Genomic DNA, 20,779 nt, shown 5'->3' with positions numbered 1-20,779 from the left:
TGATCACTATTTAGTCTTGAGCAGGATAAAATTGAATTTCATATTGAAAAGAATAACATGTAAGAAAGTTTTAAAGCGAATAAAAGTTGAGCAGCTCTCAGATGTGAACTGTAGACTAAAATACACAAACACTGTTCAAGAAAAAATGAGAGTTTGAAACAGGAATCAAACCTTGGAGATTCAGTGGCAAACTCTGAAGAAAACATTGAGTGATTCTGCTAGAGAGGCATGTGGTGAGGTTGTCTGCAAGGATAAAAAAATCAGAACTCCCTGGAGGACACAGGAAGTTAAAGAGGCAGTGAAGGAAAAGAAGAAAGCATATCAAAAGTTCCTGTCAAATAAGTCAGCTTGTGCTCTTAGAGAATACAGAGACAAATGCAACAATGCTAAACACTGTGTAAAACTAATTAAACAAAAGTCATGGGAGGAGGACTTTGGCAAGAATACAGAAAATAAATATCAAGAAGGTGGCAAAATATTCTGGAGGTTGTTGAAGAAGCTTAGGAATGGAGGAAAGAGTGCTGTAAAAGGAATTAGAGATGATAAAGGTGACATGAAAATGGGAGAAAAAGATATCCTTGAATTATGGAGTAATTATAATAAATTTAGTTTAATCCTTTATCCAAGTGTGAGCAAACAAAGTTTGCGCCTGAAAGTATCTTCAGGACTGGGTTAAGGTGGTACCACCTTAACCCAGTCCTGAAGATACTTTCAGGCGCAAACTTTGTTTGCTCACACTTGGATAAAGGATTAAACTAAATTTATTATACTCTAACCAAGTGGAAAATAAACTTTCAATATGGAGTAATTACTTTGAAAGACTGCTAAATGAAACAAGCAGTGATGACAGCACAGTGGTAAAAAACACTGACTAGGCATGCAGTCAGGAATACATATCCATACTTGAAGTAGAAAAAGCCATCAAAGGCTTGAAATGTGGAAAGGCAGCAGGAGTAGATGATATTCGACCAGAAATGCTGAAGTATGGTAGTATAAGAGTCTTACAGTGGTTGCACTGCATAGTTCAGAAAGCCTGGACAGAGGGACGAATTCCCAATGATTGGAGTAGAGCACTTATAGTACCCATATATAAAAAGGGAAATAAAACTGAATGTGAGAATTACAGAGGTATTTCCCTACTGAGTGTTCCTGGCAAAGATCTATGCAAGTATACTTGAGAAATGGTTGAGAAGAATTGTGGAAGAAAAGCTTGGTGAAGAACAAGCTGGATTCAGGCCAAATAGAGGCTGTCAGGATCAGATCTTCACATTACGACAAATAGTCGAGAAAGCATGGCAATATAACAGAGATCTGTATTTAAGTTTTGTCGATTTGGAAAAGGCATATGACAAGGTGCCAAGAGAGAAGGTATTCAATATGCTGCAGTTGTATGGTGTCAATGGTGCAATATATCAAGTAATACTTTGTCTTTATTTGAGTTGTAAGTCAGCAGTTAGAATTGAAGGAAGTACCCCTTGAATAAGATACTCCGATGCTATAATAAATTTACTTTAATGCTTTATCCAAGTGTAAGCAAACAAAGTTTGTGCCTGAAGCATCTTCAGGACTGAGGCAACTCGCAGTAAAGGTGGAACAAAAGCTCTCATCACTACTTGTCTTAGTATCTCCCATAATGCAAAGCACATCTCCTTGCAGACATGTATAATGCTATGCATTAAGGGAAGGGCCACTACCCAAACCGGTTTTGACCTTTATTGAGGTTTCGTCAGTGGGAGTCAGAGGTTGTGATACTAAGGTCCTTAAGATACTTACACTTGGATAAAGGATTAAACTAAATTTATTGTAGTCTAACCAAATGGAAAAAAAACTTCCAACATCTTTCTCTAAATCCAGAGTAATTTAATAATAAGATGAGTCACCTTTGGGCAACTCGTATAGGTAAATATGACTTCTCCAGAAGTGGGAAAAATAATACCACTTCATAAAGAAGGAACCAACTGAAGTAGCAAATTACACACCAAACAGTAACCTGGAAGTGGTAGTAAAGATACTGGAACACAATGTTATTTTGCAAGGGGGGGGGGGGGACAACATGATTTTGTAAAGGATAGATCATGCCTGAGTAATAACTTTTTATAACAGAGTGAGAGCAGGTAGTTGGATAAAGGGAATGGCTATATGATATGATGGACAGACACCAAACAGTAGTGTATGGAGGAGCAGAGGCCTTTACAACAGGTAAGGATATAGCCACATCTGGATTACTGTACTCAGGCCTGATCATCTGGGTTTCTTGGGGACGAGGTTAGGATCCAGAGGTGACTAAGATGGTGAGTGGTCTGTGGAACGTTTAATATGACTACAGATTTGAGGATTTGTGGATTGCAAAAATTGCTGACAGAAAAGACGGTGATATAATAGAAACATTTAAGTTACTAAAAGGATTTTATAGGATGGAAGCAGAATATTTCAGCACTTGGAAAGAAGGGAAAGAAAAAGAGATCAATCCTGGAAATTGAGAAACAGTGATAACCAAGGGCATGAGGATGAGATTTTTGACTTGTAGAGTTGTGAATCAGTGGAATAAATTGCTAGAGTCAGGTTTCGTCAGTCAAAGAGTTTAAGGATAGATATTGTATGGATAGTCTGGTTCTCTTGGGTTTGGAGATACTCAAATGCAATAATAATAATAAAATAGACAGGTGCCATGAAAATAACAGCTATATCATGAATGGCAAACCTAAAGAACAAGTAAACACTTCACCAATTAGGCACAATTTTTAGCAAAGATGGCATATTAAATATGGATACTGACAATCAGAATAAGGAAAGGTGGTGTCAGAGGATATTATTCTATATATTTATATGGAATAATAGTCAAAACACTAAACCAAAGACAGTGTTCAAACCAATTTTAACCTATGATGCTGAGAGGCATTTAAAATAACAGCTGATCATGGACTAGAGGCAACAGATACAGAGTCTGAGGAAACTTAGGGAGTAATCAGGGATGGCATTAATGCTGATTCATATAAAAAATTAGGATAAAATTAAAAGGCATTCTTAGAAATGTGTAAGCAAAGCTAATCTCACGTGGTATGGTCCCAAAAATGGAAATGTGAGAAGAAAGATTAGTAAAGCAGATGTTTGCTGCTAGTGTGGCAAGAAAAAGCCCCAGAAGAAGACCAAGATCTAGGTAGATTGAGGTAGTATTAATGTAGTACAAGGTATTTTAAAACCAAAATATAGCATCTGACAATACCTGACAGTAGATAACAGTAATTCAGAACACACATAATTTACAAACAAAAAATACTGTTAGTGGTGGTAGGCAGTAGATGGCTGTTGTTTGTAGTAAGAGAATTAAGTAATAGTGGAGACGGTTAGATGTGCGTAGCAGAGTGGAGTAGAGTGCCCTCTTGCAGTGAGTCCTTGGAGGTGTCATGTAATAATAACAATAATTTGGTGAAAAACTGTCAATAGCAATTAGTAATAATGTAAATAAACTCTTCATGCAGAACTATCATAGTATTCTGTACACTGCATGAGGATACATATCAAGAGTTTGATATTGATAATGAATTAGGACTTTAGTTCCTTGTGTTATCCATTACTTTTTTAAACTAGTCCCACTGTTATACTAGTTGTTGAAGTTTTGTATATACTCTGACAAACCGTGTGTGTGCTCTGAAGATGCCGGATATAATACCAGCAAAATATTAGCAAATAAGTGAAATAAATAATAATTATTTTCTTATATTCTGTGATGTGATTTAATACCATCAAATAAATTGTACTCTGTACATTAAATCATGTACTGCCACCACATAAGCCTTCCTACTATTGTGTCCTGAATAAACCAAGAAAAAGAATTACCAATTTTATTTATTCAGGAACAACTCTCTTTGAAAATAGGCAGAGAATGTGGTATGTTGGCTATAAACTGGAAATGTATATATTGTTAAACTGTGAATGGAATTATTTTGTATGTTTTTTTCTTCATTCACATTTAACATAATCTACCATATACCAAGCAAGACTTGTTTAAATATTATTAAGTTTATTTATTTATTGCTATATTAATATTATAAAAACTTGTATTTGATAATTTAACTGCACATTAATTGAAATGTAAATATTCTCTATTTATTCCTATTTGTAGAAGTTTAACATTATGCAACAGCTCAATTTTATTATGTTTTGTTTTGTTGTCATAGAGACAGACGTATGTAAGTGAGCGAGCGCGAGTTTGGAACAGTGCATGAAGAGAATGTTGAAAGTTTATTGAAAGGAGTTTTAGTTAAAGAGATCACGAGAACAATTTAGGCAGGAAGAAAGGATATATAAGCGAGGAAGAACGCTGAAAATAGGGATTAGAGAGGGAAGAGAGAGAGAGAGAGGATTGGCATTCAGTTGGAATCAGAGGATATTCTAATTCGGCATTTGGGAATCAGAGTGTGATAATAGCGAGTCGACAAGTCACTCAAGCAGCTAATTAAAAGTCCAGTAGTCGAGAAGCGGTTAGCTAATAAGTTGTAGAATAACAATTACAGCTGAGTGACTACTGAATGAATAGCGATACTAGAGTTGAGATTTAATTTCAGGGCCGACCTTTCAAGGACACACAGAATCTTGAAATAAAGCACGGAGTTACTAGAGTATAGTAGAGGCTGTAAAGTTGAAGTTTAAGGATAGCTGTGTTTAGAATTATAGTGCCTAAAGAATTAATTGAATGCAGGAAGAATGAACAACTGTGCATTCATGAGTGATCAGTAGTACTTCATGCAAGAATGTTTGTTTATGTGTATAGTGACCGATGATTAATTCAGTTATTGCTTAGAAGATTTATTTAATGAGTGCCGTATACTGTTTAAGTGTTTACAGTTATAAAAAGTGTTTACGTATAAGTAGATGAAGAAAAAAGATTATCGGTAAGATTATTCCGACCTGTAATATTTCTATACAGAGAAGTGTGCGTGTTTCATCCTAGAATTTCCTTATACTAATGGTAACTATTGCGGAGAATTAGCTGAAGTGTAAAATTAAAAGTGTTTGTTTGTGAAGAGGTGTTACTGCAATTTTTATTGTATTTGGAACTTAAGGAACTGTGAGAAGACTGTATTATAAAGATAACAGATTTACCATTGTCTGAGTTTGTATGATTATACTTATCAGAGAAGCTAAATGTTTGTGATATCTTAATTACTGATTTGAAGTTAAGTGTAAAATTTGTGATTTTAAAATTAAATGTTTGTTTTTGTTAATCAAAAGTTGTATTTTGCCTGAATCTCTTTTACTGAACCATTCATAAAATATTGGAACTAAAGCGGGTAAATTAAGTAAGTTAAATATACTTGGCCAGTATATATAATAACAACATATAAGGGAAAGGTAGTTGAGAGTTGGTTTTTCTTCATTTCTTGAACTAATTCAGATATAAAGTGGCACAGTCTTTAAATATAAATTTTTTTTATATTTGAATTAGAAATCAACTTGCAACCTATCAACTAGTTAAGAACATCGTAATAACTATATATCGGATCCAAAGTATAGATTGAGAAGAAGAACGATCCAATAATATATGTATATAACACTAAGATAGGAGTAAGAAATTATATAACAAATGAAAGAAAATTGTAAGACCTAACCTGTTATGTATAAGGGTCTGATAGAGAAATTATTTAATGTATTGAATTAATTTAAGAACCCCACTTTATGTGTCATAAGATAGCAAAATCTGTAAGCCAGAATCCAAGGGTCACCTTTTTGACCATGTGGGGAGGGAGAGAAATTATGAGAAAGAGAAACTAGAGCGCTTTCTAAGAAAACACGCCAAAAGCACGTGCGATGTAGTGGAAGGAGCTGGACGCCATGATGAAAACCCACATGACCTGTTTGGCAGGCATCACGATATACGAGAAATGCCGAGAAGAGCATGAAAACAAAAAGGTCAAGCAACCCCCACTGGAGGCTTTTTGGTTCCTGTTTCCTGACCTCTCGGACGTTGGTCCAGTCCGCACCTACGGAGAAGGAAGTTCCAGGCTGGCCGTGGAAGGTATGAGTCGTCTGCCGCAGCTTACAGAATAGGGCTAGTTATTTCCTTGGACTAGGATAGCTATGCTATATTATGCGACGGAAAAACCAAGTAGATGTCGTCTGTTCTGGCTAAGCTCCTGAGCCATATAGTTTTTCCCGCTGAGAATTTGGCCGTACAGTTGTCGAAGGTGACCAGATGAGCAACAGACTGAGAAGAAGCCTTGATGACCAGACAAGGCAGAAGAAAGGAACAAGCATCATTTCAGAGACGGTAATGTAGACTCTTGTATTATATATTCACGGTTAGGGAATTGTGTGTTTTCGAAAGAACATTTTGTGTAGTGGACTTATTATATGGAACTTTATAAACTGTCTGCCTAGAAGGGGTCTATTTAATTTGTATGAATTAATTGTGTTATGTTGTGTTAAGTGATATAACTGGTGACCATGTGAGTGTAGAATGTGTAATAACTTGTGATGAGATGATATTAGGTTACATATAGAGGTTGTCCAAGCTAATTTGTTCATGTATTTCATTTGTAGTAATGAACCAGAGATCTTACTAAAATTTGATTCAGATTACCTAGAATTAAGACTTTAATGTATCATTTCTTTAATTAATAAATATGTTTCTTAGTACCTGCCTGATCTGGTTTAGTATATGAATTTAAACAGCCACTCATAAAATTATTACCAAACTTAGCAGGAAGAACCCACGTGTATAATTTAATGAAACGGACCACGACTGCATGCAAGAATATAGTGAACAGAAGTTAGATATTTATTGCAGTTTAGTTACTGTGTATCACTCTGAGAGGGCCATCCTGGATAAGAGTCTCATCTATCCTCGGTATTGGCTGGCACAGTTAAAAAATAAATTTGTCAATGCTTATCAGGTGGGCTGTCTCAGAAGACATGTTTAATGGCCACGTCTCATTCTAGGACAAAGCCCTAAACATTAAGTATCCTACACGTGATTAAACTTAAATGCGGCCAAAGATTTAGTTTGGTTAAAAAAAGGGAACAATTTAAGAGAACAACGAATCAAGTATAGACTAACCTTAAAAAGGCTAAAAAGGAAAATATAGAAAGAGTAATATAACTACTCATGCTCCATATAAATGGTGCAATATTAAACATTTTACCTTTAATATACCGCTGTTTTATCAAAAAATAGCATATTAAGAGTTACACTGGTTGAAAAAAATAATAATTACCATATTTCAATTGCTTTTGTGTAGGATGCCACAGCTTGTAAATACCGCTGTTCTTTATAACAGGAATTACCACTCTCTTTAAACTGCACTGCCTAGAAAAGGTCAATCTGGCTTAGTATTCTTCTCCTTACATCTTTAGAATCAAGTATAAAAACTAAAATAAATCAAAAATCTAAATATCCATTCATTACTTAAAAATTTCAGGTCAACATTTCATATCATGCAAACAGTTGAATATACAAATGGATCTAACTCAAACTTACCTATGACAGTCCTATGAAAGAAATATCTAAATCCTTATTATCAAAGGGAAAAAATACATTGTCTCTGTATTCTCTAAGAGCAAAAGCTGATTTATTTACCAGGAACTTTTGATATGCTTTCTTCTTTTCCTTCACTGCCTCTTTAACTTTCTGTGTCCCCCACGGAGTTCTGATTTTTCTATCCTTGCAGACAACCTCACCACATGCCTCTCTGGATGAATCAATCAGTGTTTATTTCAAGGCTTGCCATTGAATTTCCAAGGTTTGATTCCTGTTCTCAAACTCTTTCATTTTTTCTTGAATAATATTTGTGTATTTTAGTCTACAGTTTACATCTGAAGGCTACTCAACTTTTATTCGCTTCAAAACTTTCTTACCTGTTCTTCTTTTCGATATGAAATTCAATTTTATCCTCTCAAGACTAAATGGTGATCACTTCCAATTTCAAATCCTCTGTACACTCTGGTGTCCTGCACCAGGGAGAAAACATCACTATCAACAATAATATAGTCAATAAGACTTTTCTTATTCCTTGCCTCTTCTCTCCATGTGAATTTGTACACATTTTTATGTTGAACATTAACATGTTAGTAATAACTAGTCCATGTCCTGAGCAGAAATCCAACAGGTATTTGCCATTATTATTAGCTTTGCTCTTTTCTACAAATTTTCCCAATATATTGTTGTATGTCTGACAATCATTTCCTACTCTGCTATTGAGATCCCCAACAAGGACCAACTCTTCCTTTTTCATTGTGTCAGTTGTTTTCTCTAAAGCTTCAAAAAATTCCTTCACTTCTACCTTAGTAGAACCTTCTGTGAGACCATAGGCACCAGTAAGTCTCACTGTCCAGTTCCCCATTCTCATATTTGCCCACATCACTCTACTTGAGACTGCCTGCCATTCAAGAAGATTAGCCTCGTATTTAGTGTTGAATACTATGACTACTCCTTTTCCTTGATTGTCATTGCCTGAATATAACATTTTGTATATTAATATTATTATTAACACCTCCGGGGAGTCTAAAGTCTCACTGAACGAGAGTACCTACTCTACAACTCTGTCTACATCATTCAATGCACTAACTGCAACAAACCACAACTACACCAACGCTATCTATTGCCCACCACCACCACTAGTATTTTCATAGATCACAAAAAACCATGCCCTCAGCAGGATTCAAACCCGCAATTCTAACTGCTGAATTCAATTCTAACTGCTGACTTACAACCCAAATAAAGACTAAGTATTGCTTGATATAATGCCTCATTGGTTGGAGAGCGGATATGCTAACCACTTGCCAACCAGGCTGGTAATATAATATATATGAAGTGTTCTTTACTTGTGACCTGGCTTACTATATTAATTTATTTCAATTAACAGCAGCATTAAAACATTCCCCAAAATTCAACAATTGTCACTGTATCAATTTACCAAATATATGGGAGACAGTCATTTTAAGATTAAATTAATACTTGTTAAACTCTCTCTTCATCCAACAATGCATGGATGGTGCCAATTAGGACTTAAGTTCCTTGTGCCGAACAGTAACTAAATAGTTACTGTTCATGTCATCATCATCAAATTCCTGCCATGTACCCTCAAGGAGTGTACAGGATATGATAGTACTACATGAAAAAAATTACATCATTACTAACTTCCTATCTACAATTTTCCTCCAAATCAGTCTGTTACTTGTCAAGACTCCAACATTATCAGATCTTATATTTCTATCATCTAAGGCACTTTGTACCGTATCAATCCACCTATATCTTGGTCTTCCTCTGGGTCGTTTGGCTGCCAACCTGGCAGAGAACACTTGTTTTGCTAATCTTTCCTCGTCCATTCTGTTTAAGTGAACATACCACCTCAGATTAGCTCTGTTAACACATTCCTAGATGCTGACAATGTCAAGTTCTTTCCCAATTCCTTGTTTTTAATATGATATTGCCATTGATGCCATTTGTTCACGCCTATAATCTTTCTCAGGACTCTCATATCTGTGGTCTCTAGTCTTTGGTCAAGTGTTTTACTTCTGCCCCACCTCTCAGATCCATAAGTTAAAACTGGTTTGAACACTGTCTTGTATACAGCTAATTTAGTGTTCCGACTAATTTCTCTCTTATTCCATATGAATTTATTCAATTGACTTCCCACCATACCAGCTTTGCTGATTCTGTTGTCTATTTCTATATTTAATTTACCATCTTCACTAAAAATCGTGCCTAAGTAGCTGAAATGTTTTACTTGTTCCACAGGTTCTCCATTCACAATGCAGTTGACATTTTCAATGATTCTGCCTATTTTCATTGTCTTTGTCTTTTTATTGCTGACTTTCATACCATATCTAATACAACAGCTATTCAATTTAGTCAGAGAATCTTGCAGACTTGTAATGGATTTATTTAGAAGTATAACATCATCTGCATAAAGCAAAGAGCTGACATTAACATCTCCAATTTTGATATTATGTTTAATACCACTTTCCTTCATAATGTGATCCATATACATAATGAATAACAGAGGGGATAATGTACATCCTTGTCTCACACTACATTTAACATTAAACCATCTTCCTGTACTTCCTTCAATTCTAACTGCTGACTTACAACTCAAATAAAGACTAAGTATTGCTTGATATAATGCCTCATTGACACCATATAACTGTAGCATATTGAATAGCTTCTCTCTCTCTTAACACCTTGTCATATGCCTTTTCCAAATCGACAAAACTTAAATACAGATCTTTGTTATATTCCCATGCTTTCTCGACTATTTGTCGTAAAGTGAAGATCTGATCCTGACAGCCTCTATTTGGCCTGAATCCAGCTTGTTCTTAACCAAGCTTTTCTTCCACAATTCTTCTCAACCGTTTCTCAAGTGCATAGATCTTGCCAGGCACACTCAGTAGGGAAATACCTCTGTAATTCTCACATTCAGTTTTATTTCCGTTTTTATATATGGCTACTACGAGAACTCTACTTCAATCATTGGGAATTCGTCCCTCGTTCCAGGCTTTCTGAACTATGCAGTGCAACCACTGTAAGACTCTTATACTACCATACTTCAGCATTTCTGGTCGAATATCATCTACTCCTGCTGCCTTTCCACATTTCAAGCCTTTGATAGCTTTTTCTACTTCAAGTATGGATATGTATTCCTGACTGCATGCCTGGTCAGTGTTTTTTACCACTGTGCTGTCATCACTGCTTGTTTCATTTAGCGGTTTTTCAAAGTAATTACTCCATACTTCAAGGATATCTTTTTCTCCCATTTTCATGTCACCTTTATCATCTCTAACTCCTTTTACAATACACTTTCCTCCATTCCTAAGCTTCTTCAACAACCTCCAGAATATTTTGCCACCTTCTTGATATTTATTTTCTATATTTTTGCCAAAGTCCTCCCATGACTTTTGTAGTTTTACACAGTGTTTAGCATTCTTGCATTTGTCTCTGTATTCTCTAAGAGCACAAGCTGATTTATTTAGAGAATACAGAGACAAATGCAAGAATGCTAAACACTGTGTAAAGCTAACTAAACAAAAATCAAGGGAGGACTTTGGCACTGTTCATGCACTGTAACAACTGTTTTTGTGCTCTGAAGATGCTGGATATAATACCAATGAAATATCAGCAAATAAGTTAAATAAATATTAATTATTTTCTTATTATTCTTGTGTTGGGAATCAATACCATTAAATAAATTAACATGAGGTGCCAACACCTAAGCCTTTTTACTTGTTAGGGCCAGCTGTTTTTCTAGAGACCACCAAGGGGGAGATGAGAAATACGAGAAGTGGTCAGAAAAGAACATTACAAATATATCAATAATTAATGCCAGAACATTATTTAAAACTGGAAAGTTTAAATATTTAGAAGAAGAATTTAAGAAGTTTAAGTGAAGTACAGTAGGTATTTCAGAGATTAATTGACAGTTGAGGAATATATTAACATCCAAAATGGAAGACAATTTTAATTAGGAAGAAAACGTGGGGTACATAAAGAAGAAACGGCAATCATAGTAAAAATAATCTTTTAAATTCAATAACAGAAATTATCCTTTTATCATAGATTATCTCTCTCTAATATGGAAAAAGAAAAAAAAATTAAGATATTAGGGGTTTACATAGAAGATTACTCTCATGGAGATGATAATATGAGTAATTTCTCTCAAATCTATAAACAGAAACTGATAAGACAATAGGAAAGACATGTTGATAATAAAGACTAATGCAAAAATAGGCAAGTATTCTGAAGATATGGAGGGAATAAATTCGAAAAACTAAGACTGATGAAAGAAATGAAAAAGGAGATAGAGTTGTTGAATTTTGTAAGCCAAAAGGACCAGGTGATTGCTCACATTTTTTTTTTTTTAATAGAAATAGTCACAAATATGCATGGACCTCAACTTAGCAAAATTTAAAACTGTATTCATTACATCCTAATCAATGAAAAATGGAAAACATCATTCTAAAATATAAAAACTTTAAAGAAAACTGATATGTATTCTATGATCATAAAATTGTATCAGCAAAAATAAAACTTAATTCAAAACAGCAGCCAAAAGGAAAAGACCTTCAAGGCTTGACACCACAAAATTATATCACTCCAATACATAAAACGTGTTTCAAGAAAAAAATTAATTATAAAATACAAGCCTTAACCCTTGAAAACATGGAATTTTGGGGAAAATGGAAAAAAGCAATACCAGATGCAATAAAATAAACATTAGAGAACAAATGATGACCAAGTAATAAATGGTTTACTACTGAAATAACAGGCATTATTTCAGTAGTAAACCAATCTGTGGAATCAAAAGAAAAGATAAAGGAAATTTTCTAATCAGAGCATACATGACTTCATAAAAATACTGGATTATCAGAGGGTGTTAATCTTCTGGTAATTCAGAAGGTATGCTTTTAAATAAAGCAGAGAGTCTACTTGAGGTAAGCATTAGTCTGGAGAGAGATTTTTAGAGTGTATATCTTTACTAATATAACAATGGGAATATAACAATGATCTATATTTAAGTTTTGTCGAGCTGGAAAAGGCATATGACAAGGTGCCAAGAGAGAAGCTATTCAATACGCTGCAGTTATATGGTGTCAATGGGACATTATATCAAGCAATACTTAGTCTGTATTTGAGTTGTAAGACAGCAGTTAGAATTGAAGGAAGTACAGGAAGATGGTTTAATGTTAAATCTTTCTCAGACGAGGATGTACATTATCCCTTCTGTTATTCATTATGTATATGGATCACATTATGAAGGAAAGTGGTATTAAACATGATATCAAAATTGGAGATGTTAATGTCAGCTCTTTGCTTTATGCAGATGATGTTATACTTCAAAATAAATCTGCTACAAGTATGCAAGATTCCCTGACTAAATTGAATAACTGTTGTAATAGATATGGTATCAAGGTCAGCAATATAAAGACAAAAACAATGAAAATAGAGCGAATCATTGAAAATGTCAACTGCATTGTGAATGGAGAACCTATAGAACAAGTAAAACATTTCAGCTACTTAGCCACGATTTTTAATGAAGATGGTAAATTAAATATGGAAATAAACGACAGAATCCACAAAGCTGGTATGGTAGGAAGTGAACTGAATAAATTTATATGGAATAAGAGAGAAATTAGCCAAACTAAATTAGCTGTATACAACACAGTGTTCAAACCAATTTTAATTTATGGATCTGAGGGCTTGGTTAGAAGTAAAAGACTTGACAAAAGACTAAAGACTGCAGATATGAGAATCCTGGGAAAGATTAGGGCATGAACAGATGGCATCAATGGGAATATCATACTAAAAACAAGGATATAAGGAAAGAACTTGACATTGTCAGCATTCAGGAATGTGTTAGTAGATCTAATCTCAGGTGGTATGGTCACTTAAACAGAATGGGTGAGGAAAGATTAGCAAAATAAGTGTTCTCTGCCAGGTTAGCAGGAAAAAGGCCCAGAGGAAGGCCAAGACATAGGTGGATTGATATGGTAAAAAGTGTCTTAGAAGACAGAAATATAAGACCTGATGATATTGGAGTCTTGACAGGAAAACAGACTGATTTGGAGGAAAATTGTAGGTAAGAAGTTAGTAACAATGTAAATTTTTCATGTAGTACTATCGTATCCTGTACACCCCTTGAGGGTATATATCAGGAATTTGATAATGATTCACAAAGGCACCTTTGTGAAGTACTGCCCTTACAAGATCTTGTTTCGTGGTGTGAAAATTAATAATATTAGTAATGCTGTGAAGAATGCAAAAAAGTGAAGGTGATAGTACTGATTGTTGTTTTTGGCTGGAACCAATCACATGGGAAGTGAGAAGTATTGTATGAGGGAGGATGTGAAAGAGTTATTCAAACAAGTGAAAAAGAGGAGTGAGAGGGTTAAGTTTTGCTGCCAAGCTAGGATAGAGGTGAACTGAGAAGGACAACGATAGGTAATGAATCAATATGGAGGTTGTGCAGAAGGAATGATGTAGAGTTTGTGGACCTATGGCCTGAGTTTGATGGACAAAAAAGATTTTAACAATGCTGATGGACTTCACTTCAAAAATGGATTGAGCTGGATGTCTAGAAAGGGCTTCATTCACTGAGAGTGTGGATGCTCAAAGTCAGGAAATCTAAAGAAATTTGGGCAGATGCAGGCAAGAATGTGTGAAGGAAACCATGAAGTGAATAAGTATGTGAATGAATAAAAAAAAAAGAATCTAGTCTCTCATGATGGAAAGGTGACTGGGGCCTAAGGGGGTGCTAGAGTTTCTATATACTATTACTCGAAGAATCAGGAATAAGAGGGAGGAGTTTTTGACATCGGTTAGTGTGCAACCTCACCAAGAGTTATAGGCATTTGTGAAACTTGACTATCAGCAGATGAGGGAAAGAACATGATGGATTTAGTATTTTTGAGGAGGATAGAGAAAATAGGATGAAGGAGGAAGAGGGGAATTGATGACAGCAGATGATATGCAGCCAACAAAAGTAGGAGTGAGTCAGACAGATGGCAGTTCTTTGGGGTCAATCTGGAGTAAGCCTGAGGCCAATAGGACAAAATATAAAACTGGTGTGCTGATAGAGACCAGGGAGTGCTAGGGATGATGAGGAAGGCATCCATCAGCAGATTAATACCGAATGCAAGTTGAATAATTATTATGGGGGGAATAACTTCAACTTCAGAGACATAGATTAGAAGAATGAAAGATCACATGGCATAAGGAAATAGAATTTATACACTTACTGAGATATAATTACTTAAAGCAGAATGTGACAGTGGGGATTCAGGGAACGAGAGTGCTGGATCTGGTTACAGGATCAGAAGACCTGTCCATAACTAAGGTGGCTACAACTTCAATTGGGGAAAGTGATCATGTGGTTTTGACTTGGAAGATAGCATTTGGAAATTCCAGTTAAGATTAAGAAGGGGTATATGTGGAACGACAAGGCAGGTGATTATGATACACTTAGAAGACAGCTTGAAGATCTGCAAGGAAAGGATGTTCACAGTGTGAACATCCTTTCCTTGCAGTGGGAGGATAGTCAAGGGGTATCTCTGGAGGAAGCAATATTGCATTATATATCCAAGGTCAGGAGGGTAAATCAGGGAGGAGTTAGATGGATGCGTAATGTCATTAAGCATGAGCTGCAAAAAAAGAAAATGTGTCCAGCAAACTCGTGACCAGCACAAGGATCAGGCAACCCTACTCGATCACAAGGGAGCACCATGTGAAGGTGAGGATTGGACATTAGGCGAGAAGCCCAAGTCAGTTCTCCACATTCCTGAAAGGTGATGTGGAGATCTCCAAGTTATTTGGCTTTGACCCTTAAGTGACTCTTTTATTTGCATTTTAATACTAAATATAAAATTTTCACTTGATAATTTTTATTTCTCCTTAATGGTGTCTCTGACTTGATGTGGTAAGGAGGCTTACACATCCTAATGACCTCAAGAGCTATGCCAGGGGTAGCTAAGCCACTGGTAGGGCCTCCCTAACTGGAGAGGTTGAGAGGTAGGAGCCAGACTAAGAGAGATACCCTGGTCCTCCAGATTGGGGATTTTGTGTAAGGCTGGTTACTTACCAAGTAAAAAATTTCTATAAATCTTATGCTGGAACTGGAAAATTCATTGGACCAAAACAATGGAAAATGACCGAGTAAGGACAAAGGTAACTGATTAGGAATCTCAGATATTTTATCAGATGTTTTATCGTGGCTATACATTAGCAGAGCTGTGATAACAGAAACAAAAAAGAAATGAAAAGGAAGAACAAAACATATAGATGGTTTTACTATGCTACATAGTGAAGTGGACCAACATATAAGAGCTTCTAGTGGCATGGCCATTTTAATTGATAATAAATGAAAAAATAGAATACAAAAGTACAATTTTGTAAATGATCAAATTATAACAGTTAAATTAAAGACAAACAGAAGCTACATAAATATCATAGGAGTATATGCTCCTGAAGAAGGTAGAAAAGAGGATTCCAAACTTTTTTATGAGGAACTACAAAAACAGTTAAATAAATGTAATAAAAATGACTATATATTAATAGTAGAAGATCTTAATGCTAGAACTGGAGATAATTCAACCCAATCCAAATGTCTCAGGAAAATATGGAGAAATCTGCATGAATAACAATGGTCAAGAACTATTAGACTTCTGTACTTTCAATAATTTTAAAATAACCAATACTTTTTTTCAAAAAAAAAGAATATAAAAAATAAACTTGGAATAGCAGAGGAACAAGATCTATAATTGATTATATTATTACTAATCAGAAGCTAGCTCATGTGTGAGAGATGTACATGTTAGAGAGAAAGTGAAATTTTTTCAGATCATTATTTAGTAATCTCTAAAATAGAAATACTAGCAAAATGGAGAAAGGAAGTAAATAAGAAAAAACAAGAAATAGAACAAGTACACAAAGTATATCTATTACAAGAAGAAAGCATTAAAATGCTATATCAATCATGATTAACAGATTACCTAAAAGAAGTCTAAACAAATTACATGATAACAACAGTTTTTAATATCCACAGAAATACTAGCAAAATGGAGAAAGGAAGGAAGTAAATAAGAAAAAACAAGAAATAGAACAAGTATACGAAGTATATCTATTACAAGAAGAAAGCATTTAAATGCTATATCAATCATGATTAACAGGTTACCTAGATATTTCGTACTAAAAATAACAGTACATCATCAGTGCATAGATACAAGCAAATCAAAGAAATGGGAATATTAGGTACATACAATACGTATGTTATTTAATATACATACAATACGTATATTAAAAACTGTTGCTGCATGGTAGTAATTGATATATTAATAAATAATATTATTAAAACTATTTTTGATGGTTACATAAAATGAAAATCTCCCAAACTCTTGGGGGAGAGAGAAAGAGAGAGAGAGAAAGAGAGAGAGAGAGAGAGAGAATCATTCCGATTCAGATTTGGCCAATGTAAAAGAGCTGTGCAACTTTCTTTGAAAAGTTGATCATATTTAAAACTGCTTCTATGGAGAAGACGAGCTTCACCCCACCGGATACTGTCAATACTATCTTGTGCCAGACCAGACTTTTGTGGTTTCATGTATTCAATAAAATATTGATGTTCATTAATTCTTTTTTCCACAGAATGGCCTGCCTGCCAAAATATGTCAGATTACATTCCGACAAGGTATCTGGTAAACGCCAGCTAATGATAGAGGTAACAGTTTGTCTTTTGTTGGCAAGAGATGAGAAATTTTGTTAATAGGAAAATATGTAGGAATAAGGTGATACTTCTTCAAAATGAATCAATATTATATTGAATACATGACACCTCAAAAGTCGGTCTGGCCCAACATAGTATCGACACTAAACACAGTATCCAGGGGGATGAAGCTCGTCTTCTCCATAGAAGCAGTTTTAAATATGAACACCTTTTCAAAGAAAGTTGCAAATTCTTTTACATTGGCCAAATCTAAATCAAAATGATTGTCTCTCTCTCTCTCTCCAAAAGTTTGGGAGATTCTCATTTTATGTAACCATCAAAAATAGTTTTAATAATATTATTTATTAATATATTAATTTCTATTGCTAAACTTAATCAAAGAAAAGGAAATACCTTGTATTTCCTTGTACATCATCAGTGGAAAAACTTGTATTTCCACTGATGATGTATTGTTATTTTCATTATGAAATAACTGTACTTTCATTTCGTTAAAGTTAATCACTGTGGTTATCATTTAATTTGTTGTTTATAGTTATGCCACAGGTACTTTTAAAAACTTTAATAAAGATAATCTATAAAAAGCAGCCTCTGAAGGACTAGAAAAATAAAATATTAAACAGAAAAACATTAAAAATCTGGAACACAGATTTTTAATGTTTTAATAATTTAATAACAGGCTAAAGAGAATCCCAAACAGTTTTTTCAATATGTTGCAAGTAAAAGGAAAAATGCTCATGGTAGAATGATCTTAAAAAATGCTGAGGGTAGGGAGGTAACCGAATCAGTCGATATTGTGGAATTACTGAGCGAGCACTTTGCAAGAGTATATCATCCAGGTGGTGACTTTGCAGGAATGGAAGAACCAACAGCTTATACTGGAATTGTGATGAATGAAGTAGAGGTAACTAGTCTATTACAGAACCTCAATGTCAATACATCTGTGGGATTGGATGGTATACCAGCTCGTGTCGTACGTGAAGTGACCAAAGAATTGTCAGTGCCCTTGACCATTTTGTTTAATTTGAGCCTCAGGACTGGGTCAGTCCCAAGGGGGTGGAAAGAGGGGAAAATAGTTCCACTGCACAAAGGTGGTTCCAAGGCTGCTGTTGAAAATTACCGGCCAATCAGCATAACAGGAATCATTATCAAGGTCTTAGAGAAAATAGTCAAGAGGAAAATACAAGATTGGATAGAAGAAAATGGGATACTGTATCGGGGACAGCATGGTTTTGTGAAGGGTAGGTCATGCCTCAGTAACTTGCTCACGTATTATAACACAGTAACGGCTGAACTGGATAAGGGTAATGGGTTTACGGTGATTCTACTGGACCTTGCCAAGGCCTTTGACAGGATACCACATGGAATTCTAATCAGTAAATTGGGGCATATGGGGATGGACATAGGGTTGGTGAGATGGATAGGAGGGTGGTTGACGGAGAGATATCAGAGAGTGGTTTACTCAGGAGTAGAGTCCACAAGACGGCCTGTGACTAGTGGTGTGCCACAAGGATCTGTTCTTGGACCACTGCTGTTTAATTTGTTCATAAATGATATAGGAAAGGATCTGAGAGGAACAGTTCATTTGTTTGCGGATGATGCGAAGTTGGGTAGGGCAATAGTGAATGCTAATGACGTCAAAATTTTGCAGGATGATTTGGATAGATTGGAGGTCTGGGCTAAGGAGAATGGATGTCAGTTTAATGTGGCAAAATGTAAGGTTATGCATTTTGAGGTGAAAAGATTGGCGGCAGTTTACTGCATTGGTGGAACCGTGCTCCAGGAAATTGATGAGGCACGAGATTTAGGAGTGTTGGTAGATAAGGAATTGAAATTTAGGGGACACATTGCAAAAGTGGCCAAATCAGCTCATCAAATCACTTGGTTGCTGAAGAATACGTTGACAAGCAGAGACAAGCAGGTTATTGTTCCTCTGTATCGAGCCTTGATAAGACCCCATCTAGACTACTGTGCTCAGATTTGGTCACCTAGGTTTCTTCTTGATGGGGAGGAGGTGGAGAGGATCCAGAGGCGAGTGACCAAGATGATAGCAGGTCTGTGGAATGAACCGTATGAGAACAGGTTGAGGATTTGTGTGTTGCAAAAATTGGTTGATAGGCGGAGGAGGGGAGATATGATTGAGACATTCAAATTACTGAAGGGTTTCTATAAAATTAATTCAGAAGATATTTTTGAGAACAGGGCTGGTTGTGGGAGGACTAGGGGACATCCATGGAAACTGGGCAAAAGTGTGGTTAGTAAAGGTGTTAGAGCTGGGTTCTTTACTTTTAGAGTAGTGAATGAGTGGAATGCGCTCCCTGAGTCTGTGGTGGATGCTGTGACAGTGAATGAGTTTAAGGCGAGGTATGATAGATACTGTATGAATGTCAAATAGTTGTGATGAATATGATTTGGGGCCTCCCTCGATGAGTCTAATGACTCCCTGGAGTTGCCCGTAATAATAGTAATAGTAATAGTAATAATAATGTTTTAATGAGATATAGAAAATGCAATGAAAGAAAAACAAATAGCATACAAATCATTCCTTCAAAAACATACAAAGGAAACAGAAGAAATATAGTTAAAACTACAGTATAGCAAGTTCACCAAGATTCTTGTGACAGATTTATTAACAAAATACAAAGAGACATACATGGAAGACAAGACATAGCCTGCAAAATATTAAAGAGATTAAACAACAAAGAAAGTGATACAGCACAAATCAACATAATACAAGAGAAACAATGGATAGAACATTATAAGAATTTATGGTATGAACCAAATTTAATATTAAAATGGGGTGCTTAAGAGTCAAAGCTGTATAACTGAGAGGAGACTTCCACATAGCCTTTAAAGGAAGGGAGAACCGGCCAGGGCTTCACTGTAAAAATTAAGTAAGAATTCTTACAGTGGCTGCACTGTAAGAATAGTTCAGTAAGCCTGGACAGATGGACGAATTCCCGATGATCGGAGTAGAGCTCTCATAGTACCCATATATAAAAAGGGAAATAAAACTGAATGTGAGAATTACAGAGGTATTTCCCTACTGAGTGTTCCTGGAAATCTATGCAAGTATACTTGAGAAAAGGTTGAGAAGAATTGTGGAAGAAAAGCAGGGTGAAGAACAAGCTGGATTCAGGCCAAATAGAGGCTGTCAGGATCAGATCTTCACATTACGACAAATAGTCGAGAAAGCATGGGAATATAACAGAGATCTGTATTTAAGTTTTGTCGATTTGGAAAAGGCATATGATAAGGTGCCAAGAGAGAGAAGCTATTCAATATGATACAGTTATATGGTGTCAATGGGACATTATATCAAGCAATACTTAGTCTTTATTTGAGTTGTAAGTCAGCACTTAGAATTGAAGGACGTACAGGAATATTTTTTAATGTTAAACCTGGTGTGAGACAAGGATGTCCCCTCTGTTATTCATTATCTATATGGATCACATTATGAAGGAAAGTGGTATTAAACATGATATCAAAATTTGAGATGTTAATGTCAGCTCTTTGCTTTATGCAGATGATGTTATACTTCTAAATAAATCCGCTACAAGCCTGCAAGATTC

The 20,779-nt window shown here is 35.4% G+C and overlaps 1 protein-coding gene across 2 annotated transcripts in view; it reads right to left on the bottom strand.

The window, feature by feature from the left end:
- The window catches only part of LOC150094045 (uncharacterized), a 1,005,660-nt gene that overhangs the window by 861,119 nt on the left and 123,762 nt on the right, over positions 1–20,779 (bottom strand). For both annotated transcript variants that reach the window (XM_090412663.1, XM_090412664.1), the window contains exon 8: positions 7,215–7,306. In XM_090412663.1, the coding sequence (XP_090268789.1) occupies positions 7,215–7,306 (92 nt within the window). The remainder of the gene's footprint in view (positions 1–7,214; positions 7,307–20,779) is intronic.

This window comes from Typopeltis vanoorti, chromosome 23, assembly GCF_054136105.1.
Source record: "Typopeltis vanoorti isolate ZY-2024b chromosome 23, IOZ_Tvanoo_1.0, whole genome shotgun sequence".
Taxonomy (NCBI): Eukaryota; Metazoa; Arthropoda; class Arachnida; order Uropygi; family Thelyphonidae; genus Typopeltis; species Typopeltis vanoorti.
The sequence above is the reverse complement of the archived record's forward strand: the minus strand, read 5'-3'. Positions and strand labels throughout refer to the sequence as shown.